This window comes from Saimiri boliviensis, chromosome 13 (genome assembly GCF_048565385.1).
Source record: "Saimiri boliviensis isolate mSaiBol1 chromosome 13, mSaiBol1.pri, whole genome shotgun sequence".
Taxonomy (NCBI): domain Eukaryota; kingdom Metazoa; phylum Chordata; class Mammalia; order Primates; family Cebidae; genus Saimiri; species Saimiri boliviensis.
Window position 1 is genome coordinate 20554939 of NC_133461.1, and position 15316 is coordinate 20570254.

Below are 15316 nucleotides of genomic sequence, written 5' to 3' on the forward strand. Positions count from 1 at the left end.
CCTCAGCTTCCTGAGTAGCTGGGACTACAGGTGCACCCCACCACACCTGGCTAAGTTTTGTATTTTTAGTAAAAACGGGGTTTCACCATGTTGGCCAGGCTGGTCTTGAATTCCTGACCTCAGGTGATCTGCCTGCCTCAGCCTCTCAAAGTGCTGGGATTATAGGCGTGAGCTACCATGCCCAGTCAAAGTTCATGTTCTTGATCTTGAATACAGAGTAATCCTGATAAGCAAAACTGAAGGAGAGTCTCCTATTTAACTCTTATTTAGCAGTTTAACATGATGTGAAAATAATACAATGTTGTACTTGGGTCTTAAGGATATTTCACGCATCTAGAATTATTAAACGCAGGAGCTTCCCATTCAAAGAACTAGAATGGCTAACTTATTATTAATGCTGAAGAAAATTACGATGTTTTTCACTTGGCTGACTAAAGGTGTGTTATTGCCATGGTTTCTGTGGTAATTCCTTGGTTTCATAGGTTTTAAATATAGGGCTTCATTGCTTATGTTGTTTCTGTAACAATAGTTTTACCAATTCAAATAAACCATATACACGCGATCTCTTTTATCCTGCCCATTTAGTACTACATCTTCATCTCAGTGACACATCTCTTTTTGAAAAGGTCACGGAATTTTAATGTGAAATCACATCAGCTAAATAATAAATGCAACTCATGTAACAGAGGCCTACAGTGTCCTTTAAAATAAAAACACCATAACCATAGAGCAGTCATTTTGCAAGCACTTACTTGCTTTTACATTGTATGCAGTGCTATCATTTATGTTCGTTATGGTCATCGTAAAGACTGTTTTTTCTAGGATGCCATTTTCAGCGGAGTGACTACCATCATTTATTAGCATACATCTTTTGGTTCAGTTTCTTGAGAAACACTGAGACTTCATTTGCTCTTAATTCTAGGCACAAGCAGCGATTTTCTACGGGTTATTTCTGCACCGTTCTGAATTGTCAAACATGGAAGTCTTTGTGACTGATTCCACTGGGCTCAGGCACTGGGCCCATCTGAAGCTTCTAGAAAGTACGTTTCTGATGGTTGAGAGCCCAAGTTAAAAATGCTACCTTGAAGACAGTGTCACAATTTCACAACCTTTCTCAAGGGTTCATACTCTGGGACTTAGATGTCTTCCATCTCCCATTCAAACCTTGTCTTGGATGGGCCATTTAAGCCTCATGCCCTTATCAGTGAAATGAGAATTATAAAGCCTGCAGAATATGACTTAAGAGAACTGATTAGGTCTGATGGCTTTTAATTGGTACTGTGACATCCTAGCTTTGTGTTAAGGTACTGTTGTCATGAGCCTTTTGGCTGGGAAAGGATTCTACAAGGTTGAAGCTAATATTTACAGACATCATGGAGTTTTATTTCTTTGAGTTCTTTATAAACCAAGAAAGTGTTAGTGGTATGGGGTGAGCAAAGCTGCTTTCCAAATCAAGAAAGATTCTCACCTGCTTAGGCTAATTTTAGTATACTCCTGCTTCTCCTAGGGAAGGAGGAACTTTGGAAAATGTGAGTTCATTGGGAGCTGGAAGACCCCTGGTCACTATTTACGTAAAAGATTCTCCTAAAGCAACAAAAAACAATGAAATATTACTCAGCTTTTCTTTCGAACAAGACCGATACTTACAATCAAAGAGCTGAACTGTTCCCCATTGGAGTCTGGAGTGATCTGAAGCCTTCTGCTCAGTTCCTCTGACAGCTCCTGAGGGCTGGTCCGAGATCCCGGGGAGGCCGGTGGTGGGGGCAGAGCCAGACTGAGAGAGTCTCCAGCGATATTCACTTCCTCTGAAATGGTCTCCCAAGGCTTTCAGAGAAGGAGACACTGAGGTAAATGCTAGGAAATGGGGATCCATCCAGCTCCCCAACAAAAGCATGTAACGGATAGCCACAGTGATAACTATAATACCTACTAAGCGCCTCTTAAAACCTTCACAATAATCGTGAGGAAGATAAGACTATACCCCCAATTAACAGATGAGGAAACTGAGGCACAGAGAATAACCTGCCCAAGGCAACAGCTAGCAAGTGGTAGGGCCATGATGTGAACTAAAGAGGCCTGTTTCCAGACACAGGCTGTGCTCGTAACCACTTTATAACACCACCTCTCTGAATAGTGACTGATTTACAGCACTTGTTACTTTATGCATGGGCCAAACACACACACACACACACACACACACACACACTTTTCTCTTGACATGGACTTTCTTTTAATGGCTGACAATTCACTGTGAGAGCAGCGTAGAAGCTATGCGTTGTAATTAAACCACGGTGTAAAGTAACTTAGAGTGAATTTATTATGGAATCATTACTTTTGCTTTTGCAAGTTTAATCACCGCATTGTGAATAATCTTCCTAACACAACGTCTAAAAAGAATGTATTTTCAGTATGTAAATGGAGCTGATAAGACATCATGGAAGATTATGGCTAATGTGTTGTTTAATTCATAATGTTTTAAGTAATATATCATAACTACTTAAAGCGAAAATTGCAAACATTTCTATTCACCCAAATTTATATTTTCATGTTAATACATTTCTTTCAAGGTGTCAAAGCGACTCAGTAAAAAGGTGCATGTGATATCCAAACAAGTTATAGGGCTCATTCAACAGCTCAACTATGATAACTAAGTTGTCATTTAATGAAACATGATTAGACCCTGGTGAAAAATAAATTACAAAGTGAAAATATCTTAAGATTTTCATACTGAAAGATAACGCTGGCTGGGCACACTGGCTCATGCCTGTAATCCCAGCGCTTTGGGGGGGCTGAGGCAGGTGGATCATGAAGTCAGGAGTTCAAGACCAGCCTGGCCAAAATCAGCTGGGTGTGGTGGCGTGCGCCTACAGTCCCAGCTACTCGGGGGCTGAGGTAGGAGAATTGCTTGAATCTGAGAGGCAGAGGTTGCAGTGAGCCAAGATCATACCACTGCATGCCAGCCTAGGAGACACAGCAAGACTCTGTCTTGGAAAAACAACAACAACAATAATGTCATTCCCATTTCTATCAATAATAGAGCCACATGTACTTGTCAAATACGGCTTTTACAGCACTTTCAAATTAATTAATATCCAGATGGTAATTAATTCACTGTGTCACCATAATCTTTACATTCTCAACAACATTTACTGAGAGAAGAAATGATGATATAAAATCAGTCTGGAGGACATGGAAAGAAGGAGCTGCAGGGCTCTGCAGCATTCCGGGGACATCGTACGTACCTCAGGGACATCCCCGCCCTCCGAGGGCTCGGGCTCCAAGTCCTCGCTGATGTGCCTGCGGGAGCGGAAGCGCCGGTGCGCCGCCTCCTGGTTGATCTGTCTGATGTTATTGTCCGACTCAGAGGACACGTCCCTGAGCATGCAGGAAAGGGGGAAGGAGAAGAAGAGAAGGCGTGCTTGAGATGGGGCCCTTCGCGACAGTCCAGTGTCACAGAGGGCCAGCTGCCCACTCAAGTGTCAGCATCAAACACTGACTAGCTGGTCATCCAATGTGAGAATTCTCCCACCGTTATCACAGCTGAAGTACAGGTTAAGGTTCACTGCAATCAAGTAAATGCAGTTTTAAAATGCATTACACCATTTTGAGTATCTTTCAGGCATATATTTCAAAATATACCTTAGTGTTAAATAAAAAACAGAAATCAAAGTCCTCCACGCATTTGCCACAGTGACAAGTCAGGCCTCTGGAAGGAGAGGTGACAAGGCGAGTTCACAAAGCAGCTGGGCAGTCCCAATCCTTCTAGAAGTCCGGTAACGACAAGGCAGCTACTTTTGGTCACCAGCAATTTGACCAAAGACTACAAAAGGTACAAATTCAAAGCTGCCATCTAGAGGGAAGTACATCTGATCCAACGTGAATTCTTTTCAGCTGCTTTCTAGCTCATTTTGACAGAATCACAGAATTGTGACCCTGCATTTCTCCTCTTTACCCTACTTTAAAAGTCCTAGTAACTCTCAAGTCAGCTGGGGTCTGAAGACCAGCACAACATCACACCGTATTTTTTGTCATGTGATGCTCTTGATTCAGGATCCCAAAGTTTTGATTCAATTTTGAAAACTTTTTTGGGCTGGGCATGCTGACTCATGCCTATAATCCCAACACTTTGGGAGGCCAGGGCGGGTGAATCACTTGAGGTCAGGAGTTCAGGACGTGCCTGGCCAACACGGCGAAACCCGGTCTCTACTAAAAATACGAAAATTAGCCAGGTGCGGTGGCATGTGTCTGTAATCCCAGCTACTCAGGAGGCTGAGGCAGGAGAATCACTGAACCCGCGAGGCGGAGGTTGCAGTGAGATGACATTGCACCACTGCACTCCAGCCAGGGCAGAAGAGTGAGACTCCATCTCAAAACAAAAACGAAAACAAACCACCTTTTTTTTTTTTTTTTTTTTTTGCAGTAAATTAAAGGCAATCATTCTTTGGGGGAAATACTAGTCAGAAGCTTTTACTGTACAAGTTTAAATTCCAAAAAGTTTTCAGGGAAAACTCTCACAGATCCTTCAATAAGACAGCGTATCATGTTAACGAAAATTACTGCACAAGTTAATATCTCAAAAGTTGAAATCTTTATTTCAGATTAACTGAAATACAGTACTTATCAAGAACACCATTATAGACTCCTTCTAAAACACAAATTTTAATGTTTTCTAACACATTTCGAAATGAACTTATGCCATATCCCAATAAAGAACCTGCTAGCAGAGGCTGTGGTGGAAACTTTCCTTAACTAACTTTCCTCTTGCCTTCTGGAAGTCATGCCCATTGGAAGGAGGCACTCCTCAGGTTCCACCAAGTTCTGCTGTGTCCTTCCTGGCTGAGCCCCTCCCTTTGGTATTGCTGCTTCTCTGATGGGGCAGCTATGCCTCTGACTTCTCCCCAAAACTACATGTGAACCTGAACCTGGATTAAGAACTGCATTTTTCGGCCGGGTGCAGTGGCTCACACCTGTAATCCCAGTACTTTGGGAGGCTCAGGCAGGCGGATCACCTAAGGTCAGGAGCTTGAGGACAGCTTGACCAACACGGTAAAACCCTGTCTCTACAAAAATACAAAAATTAGCTGGTCATGGTGGTAGGTGCCTGTAACTCCAGCTACTCAGGAGGCTGAGGCTGGAGAATCACTGGGGAGGTTGTAGTGAGCCGAGATGGCGACAACTACACCCCAGCCTGGGCAACAGAGTGAGACTCTGTCTTCAACAAACAACAGAAAAAGAACTGCATTGTTCCCTTGTTGCTCTAGATGAGTGAAGAGCCAGCAAGTTATACCTTTTGCTTTAGTTTCCGAGACACTGCCACCCAAGATGGTTTCTCTTTTAAGCTACTTTATTAAAGTCTAAACAACACATTAAAAAGTTGTTCATGTTTAATGTGTATCTCTTGATGAGTACGGGGTTATGTGTATATACCTCTGGAACTATCAAAAAATAGTACATATTGAAAAATGTATGAAGTGTTTTCTCAAAATTCCCTCATTAATTTCACAACTCTGGGAGGCAGAGAAAGTAGCAGTTATCTCCATTTGTCCCCAGAATAGAGCCTCCAATCTGCACGACCCTTATTCATGAATTTGAACGTTTTTCCACATATGTATTAGCTGTCAGGATTTTTTCCTGTGTGAGTTGTTCCTGGCTACTTTTCTGCAGAGGGCACATAAGAAGCTACCTTTCCAGGTACTCCTTTCTCATGCTGTTCAACTAAGGCAGATAATGGTGCTTTGCTTACTATATTGCTAGTAAAATTCTTCAGATCACTAAATGTAACCAAGTCCAAGGTGGGTCCAAATTCATTTTTACATTTTAGCTACAATGGCTGGCAACAATTCTAATAGCTATGGTAATTAATCAAAAGGAAATAGTAACCAATTATATATATATATATATATAATGTATATATATGTATATGTATATATATGAATCAACCAAACTATTTACAAGGGAAAAATAATTTTAACAAAAGACAGTTCAGCATTATCCAGCTGCTCTGATATTTTTGCTGTCCTGAGCTAATGCCCATGCTGGGTAGTCCAAAGCTGATCAAGAACAGCTGATATTCACAAGAACCCACTTGGGGGCTCAGGAAAGACAGGCCATGCATTGTTTCAGATTCGGCAAGCTTTCTCTCTAAATTAAACAAAATCTAGACCAGAAAACTTGGCCACCCTCCCACCCACAGTCATATATAGAGTATCTTTGCAATTTCTAAAGATAAAAGGTTTTTAAGAACATGATACATTATGCCACTTGTCTAAAATGTATCATTAGCCAATTTCTTTCAGAGTTCGAGTAGGTAAGAAAATTATACTACCCAATAGACTTGCTTTTATTATGTACTGAAAGTTACATAGTTTACCGATAATTTCCTCCTTGTCTTGGCTGCTAGGCAGCTCATAATTTCAAGGATAAAATTCCTTTTCCTTAAGGCTTTGTTTTTGCCCTTTAATGTATATCAGCAGATTTAGGTCTTGCTGTATAAACTGATTTAAAAACAAGCTGCTACAAAACCATTTTTAAAGTCCATGAGTTTTAACCGGAGTTTATTTGCTATCAACTAAACCACAAATTGCTGAGGGAACAAAACAGGAATGGTTTACTGCATCCCTGAGGTTGGTGAGGGATTACAATACACAGTAATTACTAATTCTGATTTTGCAACTCTCCCATGTGTGTTTTATTATATTAAGGGGGTAAAATTTCCTTAAAAAATTTTTTTTGGAGAAGGTTTCCAAATAAACTCATTGAAGAGAGTAAAAATCCAAAAACTTAAAGAAAACAGAAAACTGCAAAGCCAATTTGCTTGTTGTCGTTCTATTCTGGGTCAGTTGGGAGAGAAAGGAGAAGAAGAAAAGAACAATATAATCAACGAATGTAAGGTAAGCCTAAGAAAAACAACCTCTCCTTTGCGTTTCAGGAATCGACATAAAAAAAAAGACAGAAAATAAACCAGCTCATATCGAAAACAGCAGCATGTGATTCGGAGGCAATCACTTACAATATACAAGTTCTGACTGCTCTCGCGTGCTTCATGTAAACGGAGAAGAATCTCATACCACACCACCATCTGCTCCTACTGGCATATGATTTATTTCCCAGCCTTGTCCCAGAGGGCCGCCTTGTTTGTCCCTAGCTGTGCAGTGCATGCCCATGTATTCCTGACCATCGCAAGGTACTCACATCAGGCTTGGTCGGTGCCACTGAGTGGTCCGGTTGTTGTGGTTGACATAGTAAGTTCGGCCTAAATTGTCCACTTTTTCTTCCCACCCGGGGGGCAGAGGAGGAGGAGGAAGTTCCTCTTGGTGCTGAGAAGCCGAGTCATTTGAGTCAACAACTTCCCATCCATGCTGCGGAATAAAGTTAAAGGTTGGTTATGAGGTTGGTTCTTCAGCTGTAAGAGGTCATCGCAGCATCCCCTGTGTGCCCTTCTCCTTGCTCTGGGGCTCTCTGGCTCTTGCCATGGCTTCGTGGCCACATTTGAGTAAATTCCCAAACAAGGGTCCCTTCCCCAAAAAAACTGATTGTAGAAAGGTCTCAAAAATCTTTTGTGTAATGGCCAATGAATTGTGCTGCCCTCTAAGATGACTGCATTACAGGGCAACATTGATTTGGATATGCATAGCCGATGACACGACTCAAGGCACAACATACTCTTTCCCTATCTCACGTTTGTTATTTTGACTTGAGGGCCTCCAAGGCTGTACAAAGCCCTGTCAATGGTGCAGGTCACATTACAGCTGTCAGCTTTTCAACACCTCCATGGGGTAAAGGGGGCAGGGAAGATGAGCTGCGCTGCACCTGTGTTCTAACGGAAATCACGGCACAGGGGACCAGAGCCCTGGAGCCCTGCTGCTCCCCAGGGAGGCGGGGCTTTGAGACAGAAGCCTCTTCTCTGCATCCCAGACGGCAGGAGCCAGGAGTCTGGAAGCCGCTGCTTTCCTCGGGCCCTCTACACTGGCTGTGTCCACATCAACAGGTTTCACGGTACCAAAATTTAAGTTCCATTTTTACAGCACATATTTTGGGCATTAAGTATTCCCTTCCTAACATCCTCTGCTAAAATCACTGGAAAATTAAGTAATTCACTGGTTACTGCAGTTGGAAGGCAAAAGAGTGTACGACATTCCTTGGATTTGAGATGAAAATCTGTTGATGAGCTTATGAATCGTTAACATCCATAAACGTCTACCCCTCACATTACTCCTCTTCGTGTATATGAAGAGGTGAAGGCTCGTAAAGGAAATAATGCCTGAAAATAGGACCTCTCAGGCAGAGGGGGTTCGGTTAACTTCTCCACAACACGTTATTCACATATCACATATATGCAACAGCTGCAAACAGATGTGAGCATAAGCCCTAGAGAGGCTTCGTTTAATGGTCACTTTGAGAATAGGAGAATTTGTCTAACAAAAGAGCAGCGTCTAAGGTGTGTGCTGAAAAGGTACGACAGGGCGCACAGCATCAGTCGGTGACAAGGCAAATATGGGCGGCTCTGTCCGGCCGCAGAAAAGGGACGTTCCTCTGGCCAGCTTGTTCCAGAATGGGATTTCTGGAGGAGAGTTTTTCTACTGCAGGCCGTTACCTGTGGCCAAATGAGTAAGGAACTTGGGAAAAAGTGATTTTCTAAATTCCTTCACCCACTTTGAAGCAACTTTAATGGCTAAAAGGAATTTACAAGGAGTTGCAAGTCCATAGCAAGAACAGAATTCGATGTGTGACACGTTCACGGAGCTGTGCAGCTAACAGTAGGGAACGGGAGTAGCACTGTCTAAAGAGCAATCCCTTCAAGGACTGGTGTTGTAACATAAGAAGTTCATCTTTGCCGGGCGCGGTGGCTCACGCCTATAATCCCAGCACCTTGGGAGGCCGAGGCAGGTGGATCACGAGGTCAAGACATCGAGACCATCCTGGTCAACAAGGTGAAACCCCGTCTTTACTAAAAATACAAAAATTAGCTGGGCATGGTGGCGCGTGCCTGTAATCCCAGCTACTCAGGAGGCTGAGGCAGGAGAATTGCTTGAACCCAGGAGGCGGAGGTTGTGGTGAGCCAAGATCACACCATTGCACTCCAGCCTGGGTAACAAGAGCGAAACTCTGTCTCAACAACAACAACAAAAAAAGAAGTTCATCTTTAACCAAAACAAAATAAATGCACCAGTAGAATATCAATGACCAACATGCGGACATACGTGTGTTTTTTCATATTTAAGATTTCTAAACTTTTATTTCCTTCAATTATAAAGTCTGAAAGTAAGGGCCGGGCGCGGTGGCTCACGCCTGTAATCCCAGCACTTTGGGAGGCCGAGGCGGGTGGATCACGAGGTCGAGAGATCGAGACCATCCTGGTCAACATGGTGAAACCCCGTCTCTACTAAAAATACAAAAAATTAGCTGGGCATGGTGGCGCGTGCCTGTAATCCCAGCTACTCAGGAGGCTGAGGCAGGAGAATTGCCTGAGCCCAGGAGGCGGAGGTTGCGGTGAGCCGAGATCGCGCCATTGCACTCCAGCCTGGGTAACAAGAGCGAAACTCCGTCTCAGAAGAAAAAAAAAAATAATAATAATAATAAAATAAAGTCTGAAGGTAAAAATGAGTCTGATCTCAGGGCAGAGAGCGAGGCCGACGCCCTCCACATACCTCCGTGTCGTCCCTCTGGTCGCTGTTTTCTTCATCTTGACCTCCATTTTTTGGCATATAGGCCATTTTCAATCGCAAAAATCCCTTAACTCGAGATTTATGGCTGCACACATAACGGAAGAAACTTGGTTAGAAGAGGTATGACTTGAAAGGTTACACTTAAAACCGTTTTCAGCAAAAGCCAACCACCACAGCACACCGGGCAGGCATCCCACCCACACATACCAACAAGCCTCACCTTCTTGGTCTGAGAAGAAAGTCCTTAAACGTATAGGGTCGCTCCATGGTTGGATCTTCTGTCTGTGGGGGAAAAAAGAATACATTAAGTTTTAAAATTCCTGGTAATTTCATGTTTTAGATACACTCAGCTGGATTACAGAGAGTACGTTTTGAATCTTAGCATGCGGCACCGCTGAATGTGGTTCTTCACTTGGTACCTGACAGTCGACGGAATGGATCTAGCAGAGATCCACTAGATGTCACTATCCACACCAGGTTTTAGGAACCAACCCCAGCCACAGACAAATGACAAAATTATAGCTGTCATTGCCAAGTATAATTTGTAACTGCAGGGTGTGGCCATGGTCTCACAGAGCTGATTAACTTCGGAGAACCAGCGGCCACCGGTGCCTTGCTCTATGCCTGTGACTCAAGACACATATGAGTGGAGAACACAGAACATGCAAGATTCAATCTTTGAGGTCAACTTTATTTTTCACATTAAAATCTCACATCATCAGCCTAAGAGAATTGAAAGACAATCTCCTACACAGAGATCACCCCCGGAAGCAGCACCAATCAGCCTTCTGTTGAAGCTTTGTTCCTGAAACTTCTGTTCATTTTTAAAGAAATCAGTGTTTATTTTATTGTGCGAAGTTGGTTGGCCTACCAAAGTGGGAAACTGGCAAAATAAGTGTGATTATTTCATTAATTTTTAGATGCTCTATATGCAGTGAAATCTCAGATATCTAGACCCTTCGATGAAACATAATTTCAAATACTTTTGTAGCAAGAGAGATAAACCACAATTCGATGATTTATTTTCAGGCTTGTGCATGTGTGCACACATGTGTATGTATGTCTGCGCTTCTATTTGAAATATCTGTTTACGTCATTCTCTGCCGTAAACTCTCAATGGTTTCCTACTCCTCTCATAATAAACTGAAAATTCCTTCCTATGACCTAGAAGGTCAGCTATAATCTGGCTTTCAATTACCTTTTGCCTCATTGTGATCCAGTCTCTCTCTTTCTTCCTTGTACTCCCAACCATCCTGGCCTCATCTGCCATGGATGCAAATTATACGTCCTGCAGTAGAGCCCATGCATGGCCAGGTCCCTCTGCTGGACAGCTCTGACTCCAGATGGTGCATGGCTGTCTCTACTTTGCCATCCAAGGGTGAGATCCCAGCTCACATCCTCAGAGTTCCCACCATCAGCCGTCCTTATCAACCCCTCAACTTATCATCCTGCTGTTATCTTCCTCATATCACTGTCTGCAAGTACCTGTTCATTTGTTGACGTATTAGTTTATCACCCATCACTTCCAGAATGTAAGCTCATGGGAAGAGACATGAATTTGCTCACCATTGTATCGTTGGTGCCAGGAACAGTGCCTGGCACCAAGTACGTACTCATGTAAGCACTCAATTTGTCTGATCTGTATTAAATTACTGAGGCTCTCAAAATTCACTATCATTGAATGAAGTAAATCATATTTTCTAGACTGTTCTTATGAGGCAGTAACAAACATACATTTTGAAAATATTTTCTACCAAAAGGCTTATAAACATGTATCATTTACAGTGGAAGATTTATTAAGAAAATTATCATTGGTTTTCCACATTACATTTATTTAACCAACATTTATTTCTTTATTTAGAGACAGGGTCTTCTTCTGTCCAGGCTGGTGTGCAGGGGCCCAATCAGCTCACTGCAGCCTCAGGTGATCCTCCTACCTCAGCCTCCCAAGTAGCTGGGACCACAGGTGTGTGCCACTATGCCTGGCTAACATTTTTATTTTTCATAGACATGGGGGTCTTCTTATGTTGCCCAGGCTGCTCTCAAACTCCAGAACTCAAGAGATCCTCTTGCCTTGGCCTCCCAAAGTGCTAGGATCACAGGCATAAGCCACCATGCCCTGCCAACCAACAAATAATTTGAGAGCAATATTATGTGAACACCATGCAGGTACAACACGATATGCCAGTCCTTGTGGTTACAATGACAAGGGAAGAGCTATTGTGTCAACAATCCACTAGAAGCTAAGGCAGAACAAACTCACTGACCCAGAGAGGACACATTCTGTGAGGCTTGGGGTAGAGGGGCAGAGACTGATTCTGACTGGGAAATTAAAATGGTTTTGGATGTGTAGTTAAATACGGGGTGATGGGAAGGCTTTGAGAGGTGGAGAATTGGGAGAAGGGAAGTTTAAACACAGGAAATCAAACAGCATGACAAAGCCTAAGGGATCACCAGTGGGCACGAGCAGTCTAGGAGCAGCAGAGAGCAAGCAAGAGAGTGAAGAGGGGCAAGTCCTGGGAACCATGGAGCTTAGAGGGACTCTGAACATGAGTCTGTCCATACCCTATGCAGCTTAAATGATTGATACCACACAGGCCAAGAGGCAGATTTCCCAGGTTTGCACCCTGGCTTGGTTACTTACAGAGCCGAGTGGCTAAGGGTAAGTTCCTTACCTCTGTGGGTCTCAGTGTCCTCATCTATAAAATGGGACAGTAACCATATCTTACAGGGCTGTTGTGAGGATCAAACCAATCAACTGAGTCGGTTTCTACAAAGTTCTCAAGGGCACCTGGCACACTCAGCAAACACTGGCCATGTTCATTGGACAATTCTACATGTTCATGTCACTTGCCAGTACTGCTAACTCAACACCAGGCAGTAACAGGCAGGCATTAAAAATGCAAGTTCACCTTCATGGAAATTCTCTAGCCTGAATTACAAGATAATCTTATAGATAACTACAAGATTCTTCTTGGCCTTCATCCAGGTTCCAATCTGATCCTGTTCCCTGGAGCAGAACCTAGCGGAGACTCCCAGGATGGCGCTGAAGGTGCTCCTGGTGGACAGCCTTCTTCCACAGACTGCTGTCAACAGTGCTATTGGCCACAAAAGCCACAATGCTGCCCCCCTGTTCCAGAGTACAAGCATTCAAAAGAAAATCTGGATACACAGTACTTTCACTTTAAAGAGAATAGACCAGGCGTCCCCAAACTTTTTACACAGGGGGCCAGTTCACTGTCCCTCAGACGTTGGAGGGCCGCCACATACTGTGCTCCTCTCACTGACCACCAATGAAAGAGGTGCCCCTTCCTGAAGTGCGGTGGCGGGGCCGGATTAGGGGCCTCAGGGGGCCGCATGCGGCCCGCAGGTCGGAGTTTGGGGAGGCCTGGAGTAGATGCTTTCAGCCTAAGTGCAGTCACTGTAGAATGGAGTGATATAAAGGAATCTGCAAGCAAATGGAAGGCGAGGGCCCTGCTGTGTCCCTAGACTTGAAACCTCGATGCAACCACCGCAAGCACCTAAGCCTTGGGCGAACCCACCCCATGCCCACACCCTTGACCGCACCACAGGCTCACAATGATGCTGGACACCCAGGGTCAGATCCGGCACCGCCAATGACCTGCTTATTGTTGGGCAAATCCCCTCCCTCTCTGGGCCAGGCTTTTTCTTCTGGAAAATACTGGGAGTGAATCAGTGTCTCTGAAGTGCCTCCAGACTCCATGAGTTTGAATTCCGCACTCGTGAGAGGGAACCATCACCCTGCTACCAGCCATACACTCAAGAGAGGTAAAAGGATGTTGATCAGCTGAGTTACCTTCAAGTACAGGCAGGGCATCAAACAATACCACCACTCTGAAAATGCCTCGTCTAGGAAAATTAAAATTCTAGAGTGAGCCATAGTTAAGTGGCACATGACTGGGATTTAGAAAAATTTAATGTTTTAAAATGGCTCTCTCTGCCCCACTGCCTTTCCCAGGGATGAAGAAATTTTGTGGCTGGGCAAAGGTGGGGCTGCTGGGGGCTCTAGGGGAAGGGCAGGCAGAGCTGACAAGTCAAGAGGCAGGTCCAACAGACAGACAGCTGCCAGAAAGCTCTCTGTTAATATAGATCTTGAAGTTCTCTTTATCTCTAAATAATTAATAGATATGAATTATCAAATATACGAACTTCTAGCCAACGATCCACTAAATTTAACAGACAAACGTGAAAATGGTTGTTGAAAAAAGTCAACAACGACAGTCCAGTTACAGCTAAGTTTGCTCTTGGTCTCTCAACGTAAAAGCACAAGGAGTGCTTGCTCTGTCTCCCAGGCTGCAGCGCAGTGGTACAGCCACAGCAATGACCTCCCATGCTCAAGCGATCCTCCCACCTCGGCTTTCCAAATAGTTGGGACAACAGGCATGTGTCACCATGCTGGGTTAATCTTTGAGTTTTTCCACACAGGCCGGGTCTTGCTATGTTGCCCAGGCTGGTCTGGAACTCCTGGACTCAAATGATCCTCCTGCCTTGGCCTCCCAAAGTGCTGGGATTACAGGCATGAGCCACTATGCCTGGTCTGCCTTTTTATCTAAAATTGGTTTTGACAAATTTTGAATCTACAGACCGTAAATAATCCACCTTGACAATGGTCATGTACCAACCAAGAACACAGCATCCACAATTCACTCCACAAAATATATTCACAAGCTATCGCCCTCTTTAAACACTCACACTTGTGTGCTATCACACAAAACAGAATGCCACTGTAACTTCCCCACAGACATCCTATACACATGACCAAACATACACACGAGAGCACCTGCAATCCTGAATTCAAAAGCCATGTGCATTCAGAACATGCTACTTGAATAAAGGACGTATCTTCACACCTCTCCTTTTGTTTTCTTTTCTCTGTGGTCTGTCTCCCTGACTGTAGTTGGCTGCAAATAGCTAGCCAGTTTTAAGTATGGAGGTGACAGCACTCCACCGCAAGCTTCCCTTTGGGCACATGTGTAACTAGGAGCGCCCAGTCCTCTCCGGGCATTCACGGCTCCACCTCTGTAATCGCCCAGCTTCTATTCCTGCTCTGTGCCTCTGCACCACTTCCTTCTTTGAACTCACTGACCCTGCCTCCACTCGCAATCCAAAGCTAAACTCTTCCTTTGCCTGACTTGGTCTCAGAAGAGGAACCTTCCGTTCTCCGGGAGCCCTGCTCAACCTCTCAAGACCAAGCGCCACTCGGTCACTCAAACAAAGGCTTGTTGGAGCAAGCTTTTTAAACATGTCACTTTTGCCTCTTACAGAGTATTAGAATATTTGCCTCTCCGGAAATAATTTCCCTTGGCCGAGATGTGGTTTTTACATTAAGGAAAGGATGGCTGGAGATGTCCATGAAATAGCTGGCCCATCATCCAACACTGTCCATAACACTGTCACAGCCTCAGCCTGAAGAACATAAACAGAAGACCTCCTGGTAGAGAAGCATGTGAGGTCTTTCCTCACAAAAGGTGAAACAATCGCATCCGCCCATTGTGACCTGAAAAGAAGAGTCAGGTTTCTGATGGCTCATGGAATAGGTCTCACGAAGAATCCCCACGCAGGCCCGCCCATGTCACCCTGGAGCTTCAGATTTTTATAAAGAAACAAACAAAATATTTTAAGAATATCAC

General features: G+C 44.0%; 1 protein-coding gene across 10 annotated transcripts in view; it reads right to left on the reverse strand.

Moving 5' to 3' along the window:
• Window positions 1–15316, reverse strand: part of NEDD4L (NEDD4 like E3 ubiquitin protein ligase) — a 357512-nt gene that overhangs the window by 64226 nt on the left and 277970 nt on the right. For all 10 annotated transcript variants that reach the window (XM_074383355.1, XM_010336772.3, XM_003926040.4 and 7 more), the window contains 5 exons: window positions 9886–9947; window positions 9648–9750; window positions 7192–7358; window positions 3243–3375; window positions 1648–1824 (listed from right to left, as the gene is read on the reverse strand). In XM_074383355.1, coding sequence (XP_074239456.1) covers window positions 1648–1824; window positions 3243–3375; window positions 7192–7358; window positions 9648–9750; window positions 9886–9947 — 642 coding nt within the window. The remainder of the gene's footprint in view (window positions 1–1647; window positions 1825–3242; window positions 3376–7191; window positions 7359–9647; window positions 9751–9885; window positions 9948–15316) is intronic.